Source organism: Ananas comosus, linkage group 24 (genome assembly GCF_001540865.1).
Source record: "Ananas comosus cultivar F153 linkage group 24, ASM154086v1, whole genome shotgun sequence".
In the NCBI taxonomy this organism is placed as follows: domain Eukaryota; kingdom Viridiplantae; phylum Streptophyta; class Magnoliopsida; order Poales; family Bromeliaceae; genus Ananas; species Ananas comosus.
Window position 1 is genome coordinate 97,907 of NC_033644.1, and position 17,923 is coordinate 115,829.

A 17,923-nucleotide genomic window follows, 5' to 3' on the forward strand; every position below is an offset into this window, starting at 1 on the left:
GTCTCCTCTGAATTAGTACCAAGGAAATATTTGTATTCAAAAGACATGAATATAAGTGGTTTTTTTTTTAAAAAAAAATTATCCATGCACTCCAAGTCTGAATTAAAATTTATCATTTGACGACAAATCCTGTTACCACCAAAAATTTCGATAAAAAGATATGTAAGTAAAATTAATTTAATAATATATATACTTATGAAAATCCAAAAGACACTTAAATCTATAATGAAAAATAATTTTATAAAACTTTCTATAAAGTAGACGAAAATAATTCAAATTGACACTCCTGCAGCTGTGACTGGGGTCCACACTAGAATTTGAATCTGGGGTGCGGGGCCACATTTTTGGGGTGCGCCTCGGAAACCCCCGCGCCTCTCTCTCTCCCTTCTCTCTCTCTCTCTCTCTCTCTATCTCTCACTCACACACACAGAGACACACACACTTCTTTAATTTCCCCCCATTCCCCTCCTCGAGCGAGCGAAAAAGGAGAGAGAGAGAGAGAGAGGGCGGGAGAAAAAAAAGGGAGGCGATGTCTAGGGTTTTCGGGGTCTGCAGGGCTCTGATGTCGGCGGCGAAGGCGAAGGAGGCGTCGGCGTCGGCGCCGGCGAAGAAGGCGAGCTCGGGGGGGATACTGAAGCCGGTGCCGGTGTCGCCGGTGATGCGGAGGTTCGTGGGCGTCCCCGAGATCTCCCGCTCCGAGGCCGTCAAGAAGGTCTGGGACCACATCAAGGCTCACGGCCTCCAGGTATCAACATCATCATCATCATCCTCATCTCTCGCTCTCTCTCGTTTAGGGTTTAGGGTTTAGTGTTTTGGGGTATAAGGTTTAGGGTTTAGGTGTTTTAGGGGATATAATCTGTGTGTCTGTGTTGTTGTGTCTTCGTTTCTTTCCTTTTTCTTGCATTTATTTGTTTCTATATAGTTTCTGATGTATCTACTGGAAATGGGGGTTTATGCTTGAGGTCCTCGTTTCTTCTGCTTGAGCATTTTCTTTCTTATAGCATGATTTTCAGGAAAGTTTTGTTTGATGAAGGGCATCCAACATGGAGCTTAGGAGGGCTATGTTTTGAATTTTTTTAAAAAAAAATTCTTTCGCGTATATTTCTTAGGCTATATGACAATTTTTGAGTTTGTGTGGCTTGGCCTGGATTCGGTGATCTAACACTGTAGGATAAGAATGTGGAATTAAGTTAAGAGTTGGTGGTAGGTGGTGATTGATACTGTGATGCTTCAATTTATATTTGGTAAAATGTATCGAACTCGCCTCAGCTATCACCTATTTTAATCTGGCTACCTAATCCTTAAAAGTTTTATGATTTTGCTACCGAAGCTTTTAATTTATTTGCCTTAAGCCAGTTAATGACTCTTTAATCTTATAATTTGAATGCGTTCATGCAACTATAAATTTATTATATGAAGTAATTAGCTTAAATTTTGTATCGGAAGAGTGATGAAATGACTTAAATTAAACAAATTAAAAGATTGGGTACTAAAAGCAAAATTTTGAAAAGTTTGGCAGTCGAATCGAAATGGTCTATATGCTTCAAGTAACTTTTATATATTTTTACCTATTATTTAACATTCCTACGGATTGCAATCAATTTGTGTTTTACTTGTATGAATAATAAATTGCTAAGAAAATTTCTCTCTGATAGGTAAAAGCGACATCAATTATCTAGACACCACACCCCTTATCTAAATGCAAAGCAAAAAACTCAAAAAGGAAACTGAAAGAAGAAAAACATGTATGCATGAAGCCTTACAAGCTCAGAATTGTGAAGTTCAAACTTTAAAGAGGTAGTATGAATGGATGCGTGAACATCTTGTTCAGCACATCCTTGTTATTTGCTAAAGGGTCATGAGAAATGCTCATTAGTTGATAGCTAGTATGAATGGACGTCTACAACTGCATATTATTTATGGCCTCAAAAGCATTTTTTTAATTGGGAATATGATAAATCACCCCATAGGTGGAATATAATTATCCTAAAAGATCATGATTACGAGGTCCTTGCAATGGACTAATGCTTTTAGGGTACAAACATGAAAAAAAAACTCCACACGGCTACAGCTATCATTGAGTAACATGTTCCAACATGCAAATAGGCCTATAAGGATTTTTGCTGCATCAATGATTTATACAAATGTTGTGTTATTCGTGATATTGATTGTTTGATTTGTATTAGTAAGTTCGTGTAACCTGATGTATAGTCTTACATGAGATTACATTTGAAGGAAATTTTGATCGTGTGCAGAATCCAGAGAACAAGAGGGAGATTCGCTGTGACGAGAAGCTGAAGAGCATATTTGATGGGAAGGACAAGGTTGGGATGATGGAAATTGCAAGACTGCTCTCCGCTCATTTCCTGAAATCCCCCAACTAAACCTATTCACCTAGGAGTCTGACTATTTTGTGGTTTCTTCCTATGATCCATGTCATCAAGGTTGTTGCTAAAGTCGTCGGTGTAATCTCGATGGAGTATTTTACTCACACGAGCAGGATTTAGGTTCATTAACAAGTGTTCCTGTACAAAATGTTGCAGCCTCTACTTTTATTTTGCTTTGAATGTGGACCTGTTATTAGGGTTTTGTTGCTATGCATTTCCTGCTTCTGGATCATGGCTGCGAAAACTTGTGATGTAGTGTGTCAGTTTGAAGTTTGTTTACATAGAGTTTGCTTGCATTTTGAATTATCTATAAAGTATCATTTCGATTGCTTTGTGTGATGAATGGCGAAGTCGTGCTGGAGAAAGAAGCATTAGAAGCTTCAGCTGTAATAGGTGTTTTCTCAGATGATACTCCTCACAGAGCAATGTTAGTATTGATCTTATTATTTTGTTTGGTATAAGCATATCCTTCAGTTGGTTTCACAAGTAGATGCATTTGATGCAGCAAAAGTTTGCAACAGTTTCAGAAACTACAGGCATGCTTTTAGTTATGCCTCGCATTGCACACTCTACATTAATGTGACTTATTATGGGTTGTTGTTGTTATTGTTATTATTATTTATTTTTTCTCACTATCGACTGGAATAATGTACGGCTACAGCTTCCTCATAATATTAATTTTATTCGTTATTGATGTTTATCATAAATATTTTAAATATATGTTTCACATCATACAAATGAGATTACGAAATAAAAAATATTGCATCAAATGAGATTAAAAATATATATACACATTTGAAATAAAGTTTAAATTTGATTGTTGGTTGTGATCAATAAGAAGTTAATATAACAACTAAAAATTATTAGTAGATAGGATTAAAATAACTAATAATATTCATCTAAAATAAAAAGGCTATGAAATATTTCTAAAATTATTATCCCTTAGAGGAAAGAAAAAAATGAAAAGCTTATTTTGTTATGTTACTTATTTTGCGTAAAAAATTTGAAATCAAACTATTTTTTTCACAATAAAAATGAATTTATCGACTTACCCAAATTCAAAATAAAATATATTTAAAAATTATGAACTCAAAAAATTCGTTCAACATATATATATATATATATATATATATATATGTGTGTGTGTGTGTGTGTGTACGGTCACCGCCCCCGAAGCCTAACCTCTGCGTTTTCTGATAAAAACTATACGAAAAAAATTGTTTTGCGGCAAAAGGGCTGATGCTGCAGGGGAGGTGAGCTTACTGGAGGTGACCAGACTCCCGAAGCCACTGATTTGAACTATCCATCAGAATGTGTCCCGGCCCAATACACGGACCGAATCTGGATGCAATACGGGCCGAATCTATTGACTACTGGCCCAAATATGTGGGCCTTCACCCGGCCCAAATACGAAATTTACGGGGCTTTTTTTTTTGGATCAGTTTGTTTATTACTAAAATTTATCTGTCATATTTTGTTAGAAAATATCTGTCGCATCCTAGCTCAAATTTGAATAGTTACTCATAGCAATAACTATATAATTGATTATATAAATATATATATATATATATAAAAATTAAATTTCAACTATAAATCTAAGATGAAATAATTAAATAAGATTAAAATTAAATATATATGTTAAATTAAATTTAAATTTGATTGTTAGTTACAATCAATAAAGTATTAATATAACAACTAAATTAGTCGTTAATATTGTAATAATCTCGTTACGTTATTTATTTTTACGTAAAAAAAAAAGAAAAAAGAAGAGAAACCAAAATTACTTTTTTGTCAAAAAAGGATCTGTTTATCTAAAATTTACAAAAAAATTTAAAATTTTAAAAAAGATAAATTCATATGTCGCATTTTATAGAAAAAAATATTTATCATGCCCTAATTCAAATTTAAATAATTATCACCGACAATAATTATTTAATTAATTTTTTAATATATATATATATATATTGAATATATTTGTATATTTTTAAAATTCTGACGAGTTTAAAGTTGAAGTATGTGTGTATTAAACTAAAAAGTATAAAAATCTGCCTCATTATTATCCATAAAATATATACTATGCTGCCCCTGTATCGCCCATTCGCCCTCCAACTCGCGCGGTACAGTCACCGTTCGTTTTTGGTGACCCCTCATTATTTTAGACGCCAAACCGCAAAATAAATATTTTGGTGCGAGCAGAGCGATAATGTGAAGGGAGGTGAGCACACTGGTGGTGACCGTACTCAATAGGCCTGACCCCGGCCTAGACCGGCCCGGCCCGGTTACAAAGTGGAACGTGACCAGCCAGGCCGGGCTGGGCCGAGACAAAATTGTAGACCCTTAGCCCAGCACGGCCCTCATGTCCGTGCTAGGCTTGTATTTTTTTTAAAAAAAAAGTTTTAAAATTTTGGGAAAACTTTAAAAAACCCTCCTGTCGTTTCGTAGTTTCTCACTTTGCCCCCTTGTAGTTTAAAATATATCAAATTACCCCCCTGTGGTTTCATTTTTATCTTTTCGGTAGTTTTTTCGTTAATATTTCATTAAATTATATACAAAAAACTTCAGATACCTATCTAGATTTATCAAATATTCACTTTAATACCCTTTAATTTTAACCTTATCACTGATTTAAGAAAAAAAATTAATGAAATTGATAAGAAAAAGAGAAAAAAGAAACCACGGGGGGTCAAATTGATACATTTTAAACCACAGGGGGGCAAAGTGAGAAACTACGAAACCACAAGAGGGTTTTTTGAAGTTTTTCCTAAAATTTTTGTCTTCAAAGATAAAAAAAGTAAAAAATCAAATATTTTTTAACTATTAATAGGTTGTTATGGTTAAAAAAATTTATTTATACAGAATTTTTAAATTTTGAAAAATAATTGAATAAAAGTTTAAAAAATTCATAAATCTCAGAAAAAATTATGAATTATGTGGGCATAGAAAGCTAGGCTTGGGCTCCCGTCTCCCGATTGTTTGGGCCGGGCCGGGTTGAGCCTTTTCAAATTTGAGTCTTCGTGCCGCTCCGTGCCGTGCCAAGGCCCAGCCTAGAGTGCCGCTCAGCCTGTTTTATATCTCTGAACATTATCTAGATAAAGATCAATAACTTTCATCTTAAATTAAGAGATCCGATCATCTATTTTTAGACGTCGTTCAATTTTGACTTTTTTTTTTTATGTCGGCTTGATATACTTTATTTTTATTTCAAAAAATTAGTAACTTTATTTTTTTCAAAATTTTAAATACTCTAAATTATATTTAACGGTGTGGATTATCGATTCAAAAATTTTATCATAAAAATTAACTTATGAATACTAAGAACTTATTCTCATGAACCTTATTCTCTCTCTCTCTATATCTATATCTATACTACTTAGCGTGAGTTTTAAATTTTTTCCTCTTTCCTAAAATGCCGATCCCTATTAATATAATTCCTAGAATAAATGACAGTCGTATAATTTTTATTTTATTTTTTAATTATCATAAAATATATTAATTCTTAGTCATTCGATCTAATCCAATGACTGACGAATTAAGTATCTGTCACTTTTTACCTAAATTGCCCCGTAACAAATTTTACATTTTATAAACGCACATATCAATGACTTTCTAATAACCAGCCGCTCACATAATAGTCATATTTAATAACAAATAATAATTGAGCATTTTCTAAATATTTTATTTCTCGCACACATAATATCCCACACCCGACCTGTATAAATATCCAATCACATAAACTCTCTGCATTATAATATTTAAACATTATTTTTAAAAGGTGAATATATAAAAATTATCTCAATTTTACCTATTCGATATTTGAAATATGAGAATTTATCATAAATATAACATAATAATTTACAATTTAAAATTTTAAATTTGTAGATAAGATATGATCACAAAATTGACTATTGATTTGAAGATAATTATTCAATAATTTATTTATTGACCAAAAAATCATTTTTTTAGTCGAAAAAATATTGCATTTCATTGGCGAGAAAGAAAGAACATTTATACTTAATCCAAAATTTTTGATCAACGTCAAGAATATTTGCTGTAGAATATTTTCATAAGCGCACCCATAAAATAATACTCCATCTTATACAAAAACAGAAAAATTCTATACAGCAAACATTGAAAATATTATTGTATCTAACATCTCTCAATTAGCTAATTAAAAAAATTAGTTGAAAACATAAAAGTTTAATAAGCTTATCAAAATCAACTTTAATTTAAAATTGGTATTATAATTCAAATGTGATTAATATTTCAATCAGAAAATTTGAATTACATTAATTAATTTTAATATTTTGGGTGTGTAAACAGTATTATCAAATTGAAAATAATAATTAACTTGAAAATATTCAATTTAAAAAATAGATGGGAGATAAATACGATTAATCTCTTTAATAAATTATGTTATTATGAAATTATGGATTCAAAATTGAATTTCAAAATTTGAAGTTTTATTCATAAATTATAAATCTCGAATTATTTAATTTAAAATTTAGAATTATTCTTAAATTATTTAAAACTTTGGATACCAAATAAAAAAATTATGTTAGTAAAAAAATTAACTGATAAATAATTTATACCACCAATAAATTACTTAAATTTCAAATATTAATATAAATTTAATTTAATTAAATGTTACGTGCATGTGCACGTGCACTATAAAACTAGTATAATATATAATATGTAAAGATGCTCTGGTGTGCTTCTGAAGTAATGGAGCCGCTCCGTGGCTTCAAGTTGTTTCGAGTTCGTACTTTCGAATCGAGCAGAATAACGTCCGTTAGACTGATCTAGAGTAATTTGAAAGTATCTAGAAAAAAATTTTGCTATTTTTCGATATCATTTGAGCCTAGTGATCGAAGTGGCTACAAAATTAACTGGCTAGAAAATAAAAAATCTTAACAAAATATGATATATGACATTAAAATTTTAGTCAAAGTTATTGACTACTTTTTATACCGGTATAAAAGAATTTTCTATCAAATTTTCATGATGATTTAAATATTTCTAAGCACGTTAAACTGCAAACACTCACCACGGCCGTAAATTATTGATTTTGAGGCCCTTCGATCACTAGGTAGAATGAATATCGAAAAATCACTAAATTTATTTTCTGAGGTACTTCGAAAGAGTAGATCAACTCTAACTGGAAGCCGATCTGTCGATTGAAAGTCCGAACATGGAAAATAACTTTGGAAGCACGGAGAGCTCCGTCTTTCGCAGAAGCATAACCAGCCGCTCTCATCTCATCATCATGATCATCTCATATCCATCTTCTTATATATATATATATATAAGTATATAATAACTAAAATTAGGACTGAAAATATTAATAGTAAAAACGAATTTTTGCTTTCAAAATTTTTAACATCTTGGATGAAAATTGTAGGTCGGATGATATTAGTCTGGTTAAGAGTTTGAGCGTCCCTAGGTGAGTTGTACCTCCACTAGTTATAGTATTTAAATACCAAATATGAATAGAGAAATGAATGAAAAAGAGTTGATCCAAATGGGGGAAATGGGGGGAAAGAGGGGGAGAAGGCTAAAACTGATAAGTAAACAATAAATATTTGCATATTAATAGTAGCCAACTCCAACTCTCTCTCTCTCTCTAACTCCTCTTCTCTCTCATCTAATATATATACTATTATATATATAATAATATATATATAATATATAGAGTAGAGCTAGAATACTTGTAAAAGTATCAACTTGGGTGTACTTGTGTTTTTTAGCCTATAGATGCGAGAGAGTTGTGAGGTTGACGTGATGGTCTCTACGTAGTGCGTGTGTAGGTCGTTAATGCCATGTTTGCATCGCAACGGCCTCACACTTGGTAATCATAAACGTAGCTCCAAATCGGCACTAAACACACAAGTATCACTTTGGGTGATACTTGTAAAAATATATTCTAGCCCTACTCATATATAATATAATATTAGCTATATATAATTTATATATATATTATATATATAGTCCTTTCAACTTAGTGCGTTACACTCACCTTTGGGTTCAATCGAATTCTTTTTGGTGACCAAAACCGGCAAAAAAAATATTTTGGAGCGAATCTTGCGACGCGTGTGAAGGCGGGGTGAGCTCACTGGGGTGTGACCAAACTTCAAACATAGCTACGGTGACTGCCGTGTCAAGGAGGGCGGGAAAAAAGGCGTTACGACCGTCAACAATGTCGTTTCGTCGCCTTCAGGAGTTAGGAGGAGAATAGATGCCACCACCATAATTTAGGCCTAATAACCACGGGTCCAGTTCGACCAAGGCCCGGCGGAGCCTGAGCATTCGGTCAATTTCAGCCGGTGCCGATCCGGCCGGGCCCAGTTCTGGCATAGTTTATTTTTTTTTTTTTTTTTTTTTTAGGTTTTAAATATTTTTTATCTTTAAAAATCTAAAAAATATTCGAAATAATTTTTACCTATTAAAAAGGCTATTGTGGTTAAAACTAATTAAAATTAAAAGTTAAAAATTAAATATTTTCATCATTTTTTAAAAAATAAATAATAAAAAATAAAAATTTAATAAAAGTTTTCAAAATTATATTTATTTTAAAAATATCTAGAAATAACTTCAAAAATAAATTAATTAAAAGGATTGAAAAAAATTAATACATATATCATAACCGACTTATCACGACATGCGAAATACAATATTTCGTATAAAAACATAACGTAATATTTTTACAATACCAATTTTACAATATCATGAATTCGTAAATTTATTCTCGAAAAAGGGGGCTTGGAGCGTTATTCTCACGCAGAATAGGCACTCGATAGCAAATTTTGCAAACGCGCTCGCCATAGGGTACCCCAAAATCGACGTCGCTTCGAACCCCCTAATCCCATTCACTCATTCATTCATTCATTCGTTCGTTCGTTATATCTCCCCCTCCCCACTCCTCATCTTCTTCCTCCTCCTCCTTGTTTCGTCGTTTCGTGAGTAGTAGTAGTAGTAGTAGTGGTAGTATTAGGGCTTCGTCATTGGTTGAGCCATGGCGGATCGCGTCGGCGAGGACGGTGGTGACGACGACGACGAGTTCCTCGCCAACTTCCTCGAATCCGAGATCCTCTCCGGCGACCCCGACCCCGCCCCCGCCCCCGCCCCCCACAAGGTACCCTTCTCTCTCTCTCTCTCGCCCTCTCTCGCCCTTTCTCCCCCGATTCCCTGCTTCAATTTGTCTTAGGGTTAGGGTTTGGGCTAGGGTTTCCTCGCCGTCTCGCGTCCTCATTGGCTCGATTCGTCTCAGGAGGAGGCCCCAGATGCGGCGGAGGCGGTGGCGAGGCCGTCGAAGCGGATCCGCGTAGAGTCGGAGAGCTCCCACGCGCAGCGGAGCAGGGCGCAGATCGATAGCGGCTTCTTCAGCAAGATTCCGCCCGAACTCTTCCACAGCATCTTCAAATTCCTCTCTTCCGAGGTAAAAAAAAGAAAAAAGCGTTCCTTTTCTTGTGATTTGCATCTCCTGTCCGAATCGGAGTTACTTCATTAGGGTTTTGTGATGGAAATCGCAGGACCTAATATCCTGCTCGCTCGTCTGTCGATTCATGAACTTTGCGGCCTCCGACGAGAGCCTCTGGCGTCGCCTGTGAGCATAAAAAATTGCACCTTTTTTCCTCTCTGTGTGTCATTTCAATCGTGTATATATATATATATATAGCTGTAGTCTAATGTTGCTCCTATTCTAGTTTCTACCAATGATTAACTACTGCCTTGCAGGTATTGCATGAGGTGGNATATATATATATATATATATATATATAGCTGTAGTCTAATGTTGCTCCTATTCTAGTTTCTACCAATGATTAACTACTGCCTTGCAGGTATTGCATGAGGTGGGGTCTCACTTCTGTGAATGGAACGCTCCGGTCTTGCGCTTGGAAGAAGCTCTACATACAGGTAGGAGATGAACAATTTTGATTTACCAAAGTAAATGAAAACTTCTGCGCTTGAATGCAACAGGATGTATGATATTCTCCTCCTCGAACTGGAGGAGAACTTTGCATATGTGTATTTATAGGAATTAGGAGCAAACTTCCAACTGAAACTTCATTTGGAACTATGCGGCCTTAATACTATGCAAGCTACTTGTGCTTACAAGATGATTATGTTCAATAACTTCTGCGGCATCGCTATATAGCTAAACTCTATCAGTCTATCTGCGATGTGCGCATTCTATATGTTATGCTCCATTGCATGAATGATTTGATTGAAAATTTTTCACCGAGTAGAACATCACTAGTTTGCATTTCTGATAAAATGTCAGGTTGCATGTACAAACTAGGAATTGAAGCAGTGCAAGAACTGTGTATTAGCTATGTTCGTTCACTAATCATTAGCATACTTGCTATCGCATGGTCGACAATGACATCGTATTGTCCTACCATTTCTTCTCCAGCGCGATCAAGAGGACATGGTTGAATTTGTGAGAAACACTCCATTAGAGTTTAAGGAGTATTATATTCAAATGCAAGCAGCAAAGAGAAGCCAAGCACCCCTTCCATCACAGGTAAGAAGAACATCCTTACGCCCTCTTCTATCTTGAGATTGTTTATGCCGCCACATCTCTCGACTCTTTGATCTAACTAAAAAGGACTGTGTTTGTAAAACGTGTCAAGAAAGGCTAATTATCCTTTGAATTTTTGTAGTTGAATGATGATAAAGTAATCCTTGATAGAACAGTAGCAGATCAGGTGTCTATGTGGAAAAGAAGTAGAGGTTTGACTGATGAGGCAGTCGGGAGCCATGTTTGTTCAGGAAACACATGCTCTTACTCACAGATTGGAGATGTTTTCATTTGTGAGAAGACCGGCCGTGTGCATGGTATAACAAGCCTACCTTTCCCCACTTCAAGCTATAGTTAGAAGAAAGAAAGATTATTGCAGCCAAGCAAGCAATCAGCTAATCATTGGTTACATGTGCAGTGTGTGATGATACTTGCCGTGAGGTTATCTTGGACCAGTCTAGCGGACTTCTTGTCTGCACTATTTCCGGACACTGTTTTGATCGATTGCTCTCTCCTGAAGAGGAATCGGATTGCTACGATGCGGTGAGTGCAGTGCTATTCTACTTGTGCATCTTTCCTGATTTTATTTTCTATCATTAGGTGGGTGGTGCATGAAGAGGCTAAAAATTGCTCTAAGTTGGTAGAGAAAGCTTCACTTGCAGAAGTTGGAGTATCATATAGATCTATATCTAGCTGGTAGATCCTGTATTCTCGTTGTTATGGGCATACGCTAACATAACACTATGTTTTCTTCTCTTGTACATGACAGGATCCATTACAAGGAGGTGTGGCGGATGAAGCAGAACCATTTATGGGTTCTGGTCGCTTTGGTACGTCACGCTATAATCTTTGTTGTTTTACCTACACTTTAGATTGAGAATAAATAACTCTCCATAATCGGTGCCTCTAGCCACTCTTCGTGCTACTTTCATATTCTTCTTTACCATTCCCCTTCTATTTATTAATGAAGTGAGGGGTAAGGTGAAATGTGTGGTATGGAGAGCAAATGGTTGATTTAGTTGACATCACTGTCCAGATTTGATTTCTTCTGTTTTGTCGTTTTGTCATTATTTGATATTGTTATTGCTATTGTTTTGGGCAGCACGCGCATATTTGCTGGGCTACAACTGCGCGGACGAGAAGGAACTGAAAGCAGCTTTAAGGTTTTGCTGATGCACTCTCTAGTGGTGTGATCATCCAATTTTGATGGGTCTGGGAAATGATGGTAACCTGCATGAAATAACAACCACCAACTTCACCACTTGAAATAGGTTGATCATTGTTTAACTCCGATATAAATTAATAGCCAGAGCATCCATCAGTATTGTTAGTTAAAAACCTTTCATAGTATTGTATAGATTTTCCTCTCTTTTTTTTTTCCCTTGTTGGTTATTTTATCTGGAATGTTGTAATATCCTTTTTTTCTTAGAAAGGATGCAAGTGATTGTTAAAGGAACTAGTTATGATATTCATAGTGATTGCAAAACTGCTCAAGTGAACTCACTTGTGGCCTGCTTTCTACTCTGTCGCATTTGCGCTTGAATTTAGCTGTTCATGGTGAAAAATGTCGCGCACCCATGGAGCGTGCTTTACTTGTGTTCGAAGATAACTTCCCAAATTATACAGCATCAGCAACAGTTGTTGTAGATTTCGATGTTTTATTACAGTTCCTTCAGAGTTGTTGGGCTGTCTTGCCAAATAAGAATTGCTGTCTGAGCAAATTTATGTGACTTATTAATCATCCAGCCTGGAATCAGAAATATACGAAATCCATGCAGTATAATAGAAAACCTGCATGACTTTGATAGAACAGTAGCAGCAATAGGGGAATCCTGAGTTTTCAATTGCACAAATCTGCTGCTGAGTTTTGGTGTGAGACCAAATAAACAAGCATATAACTGCAGGTATTGGGAAAAACAAAAAGATCGATATGCACAACAAATCCAATCCAAGAAAACAAGATTTAACATGTGCAACACTGCATCAAGCAAAGAAGAAAACGAGATTTAACATGTGCAACACTGCATCAAGCAAAAAAATGTGATGCGTGAATCATACTAGGAAAGAGAGCACGAGGTTGTAGCAACAAACAACTGCATTTAATCAAACCCTCTACCCTTAATAGACTACTCAGGTTTAAAACACTGCTCAAACATGCATGTTCTGAGCTATAAAACCTAATGCATGTGTAATAAGATTATAAACAGTTGGTATGATTGCATCAGAGTCTAAAGCCCCATCTAGAATCTAGTCACATTCAACTCCTTGTTGCGGAGGAAATAATGAACATCTGCTCAACAAGAATCATATTAAAAAGAAAATTGGCAATGTTGTATCACTAGCTTGCTATAACCCTTCAAGGAGAAACTAGACCACCAACCCCGAAAAGTCCAAATAAATACTGAATATAGAGCATTGAAAGACCAACTTGGAAGATGCTCTAGCCAACTATATTATTATACTTACATATTTCCATCATACATGTTAAATATTTAAACCAAGATATCACGAATGATTCATGAATTGCTGATGAATTACTAGCCAATGAGAAAGCAGTTTTGAAAAAAAAAAAATTAGACAACCTAACTCAGTTCATACTAAAGAGGAATTGAAGAAGAGATACAACTAACTTGAGATATTTAACTAAATACCCCTGCAAAATTGCAAGTAAAACATTAAACAGAAACCAAGTAGATGTCAGCCGCTTACACAAGGAAGGCAAAAAGCTGACTTCTGCTGTCTACATCAAAACTAGCATTTTCAATTATTTTACAAATGCATCTTTATCTGGCTAGCGCGACTGATATCGAAACTACTTACAATCTGCAATGGCCCAAACCAAGGATGCGTTGATTTCGTAGCCGGTACTACGCCAATAATGTGCTAGAAGCATACATATATAATTTATCTCAGACCAAGACATGTGCATGCGGCCTTGTGGTCATCTAATGTCATCCTCAATTAATGAATTTCTCGATGCTGACCTTTTCACACTCTTATCAGGAAAATCCTTTTTCGGCGTGACCTTTCCAAGCCTTTTGCTATGTTTCTTTTGTGATGTCATGAAAATCTGCATTATTGGCGGTTGCCCCTTCTTTTGCTTTGTAGATAAGATTTCCTCTGAAGCCTTCTGAAGCGCATCCTTTGCAACTTTATACAGCTCGGCGGATGCCGCGCCCTCTTTTGCACATTTAATGGCATCACGACAGAGATCAGTGTATCTTGCAGTTGAAGGGTCTTCACAGTTAGCTCTTAGTTCAACATAATGATCCATTACAGTACCGCTCTTAGCATGTTTTGTCCACCGTTTTAAAATGTAGTCTTTCGGAAGAGTGCGGACACCTTCGACTATGAACACCCTCAATGCATGCCTACATAAGATGCCGCAGAACTCAAACATACAGCAAGTACAACGCGCTTTGTTCTCAGAGGCAATAAAAGTGACAGTATGCGTCTCCTCATCGCCGTCATTTCTCGTCACCTGATACTTATTATCGTCAATTTTATCCACATGATAACCCAAGGACTCAACAAATTCCTCCTGGAACCTATTGAATATAGCCCTGGTGTAGATAGCAGCCGCTTGCTTTTCCATTGGCGATGCAGTCCGTAAAAATGGTTTTTCAAACATTGTAATAAAGTCTGCTTGAGCTTCCTTCTCATAGTGGCTAGCAAGGGCCTGTCCGAGTTGCCTAACAGCTATCCTCAATTGGGTCTTTGCCGTAAAATACTTCAGAATAACCTTGTCTAGACCTTCACTGCTTTGAGATATGGAAACTTCAGCAAGGAATGTTTCCTTCACATACACCGGGACCCATTGATGGCGAATATCATACAATGACTGCAGGTAAGCATTCTCCTTCAAGCCATATTTGGTATGTATCGCATCCCAACACGACTCAAACGATTCGATCGATTCAGACCAGTCAATACACTTCCTTAGCTCGGCTTCAAAACGGGAATGTTCTGTATACAAATCAGGTAAGTCTTCCTGGATGGTACTCAGAACGTGTTTCTTGCAGAAAAAGTGTCGTGTGTTAGGGAATACCTTAGCGACCGCTGTTGCCATCGGCCGGTTTAATTCGGTTACTAGTGAAACCGGAGCGCCAGCTGGCATTGCAGCTAGCCATTTCTCAAATAGCCAAGAAAATGACGACTCCGATTCGTCCACGAGTAGAGCACAGCCAAATATCACTGGTTGTGCGTGATGGTTCACACCCATAAATGTCACTATGGGTATTAATTCCTTATCATCCTTATATCTTGTGTCGAATCTAACAGCATCCCCAAAATGGTAGTAAGCCATTCGAGCTTTGGCGTCCACCCAGAAGATATTAGTCATGCAATTGTTCTTCTCGATCTGCACAGCATAGAAAAATGCGGGATTTTCCTCTTGCGTTTTCTTGAAATACTCTAAAAGGCTCTGAGCATCTTCCGGCCCCAAATCATTATACCGGATCTCTCTGGGATACCGCGAGTCTTGACCATTAAGTAAAAGATTTCTTGTGTCGGCAAAGTTCTTTGCAATAACAAGAATCTCCCCTTGCGAGCGGACGCACCGCACTTTGCTCGGTGGAACAGGAGTCAACGGATGGCTATGCTCCAACACGACCTTGGAGACCATCCACACATCGCTGTCCTTCCTAATTATCTCAAACAATGCCTTGCAGTCCTCCTTTGAAGGATCAACAATCGGCACCCGCTTCCCTTCCTCCCCTCCGATGTTCTCCCTTCCTGAATGGTACCGATGCTTTGAACAAACGAGTTTCAACATCTTTAAAGATTCATCGTGCAGCGAACGGCGAGATTGCCGAACACGAGCTTCGAACCCCGTGCGGCTGGCGTAGGAATAGTAGAACGTCTTTGCGGCTTCAAGACAGTGAAATTCCATACCAACATAAGGGTCAATCTCAGAGCCACCCTCAGTCTCAATATAATGGACCCTACTCGGCATCCCCACCTCGTGATTATGCTCCTTCACGAGCTTGGTCACGACCCATTTCTCATCTCCCCGCCGAATCACCTCAAGCATCGCTTTACATCCTTCTCTAATCGATGCGGCACGCTTTCTGGTCTTCTTGCCGGCAGTAATGCGCTTCTCACGGCTGAACCCTTCTCTTGAGCATACAAAACGTAGCATGATGACGGATTCATTGCACTTGGACCGGCGAGAGCGAGCAATGCGGATGGAGAAGCCCACGTGGCCGGCGTAGGCTATGTAGAAGGTCTTGGCCGCCTCGCCGGACTCAAACTCCATGCCCAGGAAGGGCTCAAGGCGTGGGTCCCCCTCAGTGGGGAAAAGCTCTCGCCGCGCGGATTGCGGCTCCACAAGCTCAAGGTGCTGCTGCTGCTGCTGCTGCTGTTGTTCAATTTGGTGGTGGTGGTGGTGGTGGTGAACAACAGGGTGGTGATGGTGAGGGGTAATAGGGTGGTCCGGTGGCGGCGGCTCGACGACAGGGACATGCGGGCTGACTCCGAGCGTGGCCCAGAAGTTGATGTTCTCATCCTCGAGGTCGACGGGCTGGTCGATCAGCCCGTGCGGGTGCCCATCCATCATTCTGAGCAACAACTGAAACCCTAAATTCAGTGAACCTCCTCAGCTGCTCCCATGAGAAGAATTAAAAACACCTGCAGCTGCTCATTCCAAACTGGATTTGAATTGGAGCTCACAAACAAGTAATCAAAGAAGTGATTTTTACACAATAATTCTACTCCGCAATCAAGCAACTAAGCAAACGACACCTACATGATAAGAATTCACACCACCAGCTTATCCCGAATTGAATTTGAATTGGAGCTCACAGACAAGTAATCAAAATACTGATTTTTACACAATAATTCTACTCTGCAATCAATCAAGCAACTGATCAAACGACACCTAAGATTTCCCATATCTAACTGAGCTCGCGATTACAAAGGAGGCATTTTTCCGCAACGCCTCATCAATTACCAACACATAATCCACAGAAACGGCAACAAGATCACAAATCGGTCACGGAACTCGACCAATCCGCACGGAAAAAACGCACGAAGAGCTCGTAGTTGCACATGAACGAAGAAACGCCCCCCAAAAAAAACCATTTTTCGGATCACAGAATTCGAACTGCAGCGCCAAATTCGACCTATCGATGATGAATAAGGAAAGGGAAAAGAAGGGAGAAAGGAAACCCTAAGACAGAGACAGAGAGGGAGGGGAACTTACTTCTTCTACTTCCAGAGTCGGCGATGGTTCTCTCTCTCTCTCTCTCTCTCTCTCTCTCTCTCTCGCTTCGTCTTCTTCGTCTCCTTCGCGGCGATGGCGTGGGGGTGTGACGATACCCTAAAACCTACCGCCTGCGCACCGCAAACAGAGTCGACAACTCCCCTCATCCACGATTCGGGCGTGTTGTTTTTTTTTGGGGGGTTAAATGCATTCATGTCCCTACAAATATGGCAAATTACAAATGTTGTCTTATAATATTTAATTTTTATATATTATTCCTGTAAAAATTTTAATATTTTAAAATACTTCCCTCTAATACCATTATAGAAATTTTTATATTTTAATTAAATATCAATTTTGCCATCACAAATATATTTATCTAAAAACTACAATAATATAATATAAGAGAAACAAAAATATTAAATTATCTCATAAAGTAACTGGAATTAAATATTTAACCTATGGTTAACTAAAATTTTCTAACTGATTCTAACAGCAGGGACATATTTGAAAAAATTAGATTTTTTGCATAGAAAATATATAAAAGCTAAACTCTGTAGGTATGTGTTTGTAATTTAATATGTTTGTAGGGACCTATATAAAATTAACCTTTTTTTTATTTTATTTTTCTTATTCCTTATTCCCAAACTATCCTCCTTGTTTTTATGCTATTTACACCATGTCTTAATGTAACATCAATTACCAATTACACCATTTATACATGTGTCTTTTAGAGTTGAATGGACATTGATTTATACTGTGAAAAATCCATTGCATTTGCTTTTTCTTTCCTTTTTTACTTTAATCAGCACAATC

General features: G+C 37.0%; 3 protein-coding genes across 7 annotated transcripts; 2 read left to right on the forward strand and 1 right to left on the reverse strand.

Annotated features, from left to right (window-relative positions):
* On the forward strand, positions 321 to 2,845 carry LOC109728619 (upstream activation factor subunit spp27-like). The gene is made up of 2 exons (XM_020259085.1): positions 321 to 745; positions 2,256 to 2,845. Exons 1-2 carry the CDS (start codon positions 530 to 532, stop codon positions 2,382 to 2,384), a joined length of 345 nt encoding a protein of 114 aa, XP_020114674.1. The 5' UTR covers positions 321 to 529; the 3' UTR covers positions 2,385 to 2,845.
* Positions 9,209 to 12,429, forward strand: LOC109728834 (F-box protein SKIP31). 2 transcript variants are annotated; one of them, XM_020259370.1, is made up of 9 exons: positions 9,209 to 9,516; positions 9,607 to 9,819; positions 9,914 to 9,987; positions 10,223 to 10,298; positions 10,798 to 10,908; positions 11,048 to 11,222; positions 11,324 to 11,448; positions 11,675 to 11,735; positions 12,008 to 12,429. In XM_020259370.1, exons 1-9 carry the CDS (start codon positions 9,397 to 9,399, stop codon positions 12,076 to 12,078), a joined length of 1,026 nt encoding a protein of 341 aa, XP_020114959.1. In that variant the 5' UTR covers positions 9,209 to 9,396; the 3' UTR covers positions 12,079 to 12,429. The 2 variants fall into 2 exon arrangements, with proteins under 2 accessions (XP_020114959.1, XP_020114960.1); XM_020259371.1 differs by having other exon boundaries at positions 9,211 to 9,516; positions 9,652 to 9,819.
* LOC109728708 (protein FAR1-RELATED SEQUENCE 5-like) lies at positions 13,468 to 17,275 on the reverse strand. Of its 4 annotated transcripts, none has more exons than XM_020259198.1 (2): positions 17,108 to 17,275; positions 13,468 to 16,474 (listed from the first exon to the last, which is right to left on the reverse strand). In XM_020259198.1, the coding sequence occupies exon 2, from the start codon at positions 16,460 to 16,462 to the stop codon at positions 13,847 to 13,849; it is 2,616 nt and encodes an 871-aa protein (XP_020114787.1). In that variant the 5' UTR covers positions 16,463 to 16,474; positions 17,108 to 17,275; the 3' UTR covers positions 13,468 to 13,846. The 4 variants fall into 4 exon arrangements, with proteins under 4 accessions (XP_020114787.1, XP_020114784.1, XP_020114786.1 ...); XM_020259195.1 differs by having other exon boundaries at positions 13,468 to 16,539; XM_020259197.1 differs by having other exon boundaries at positions 13,468 to 17,008.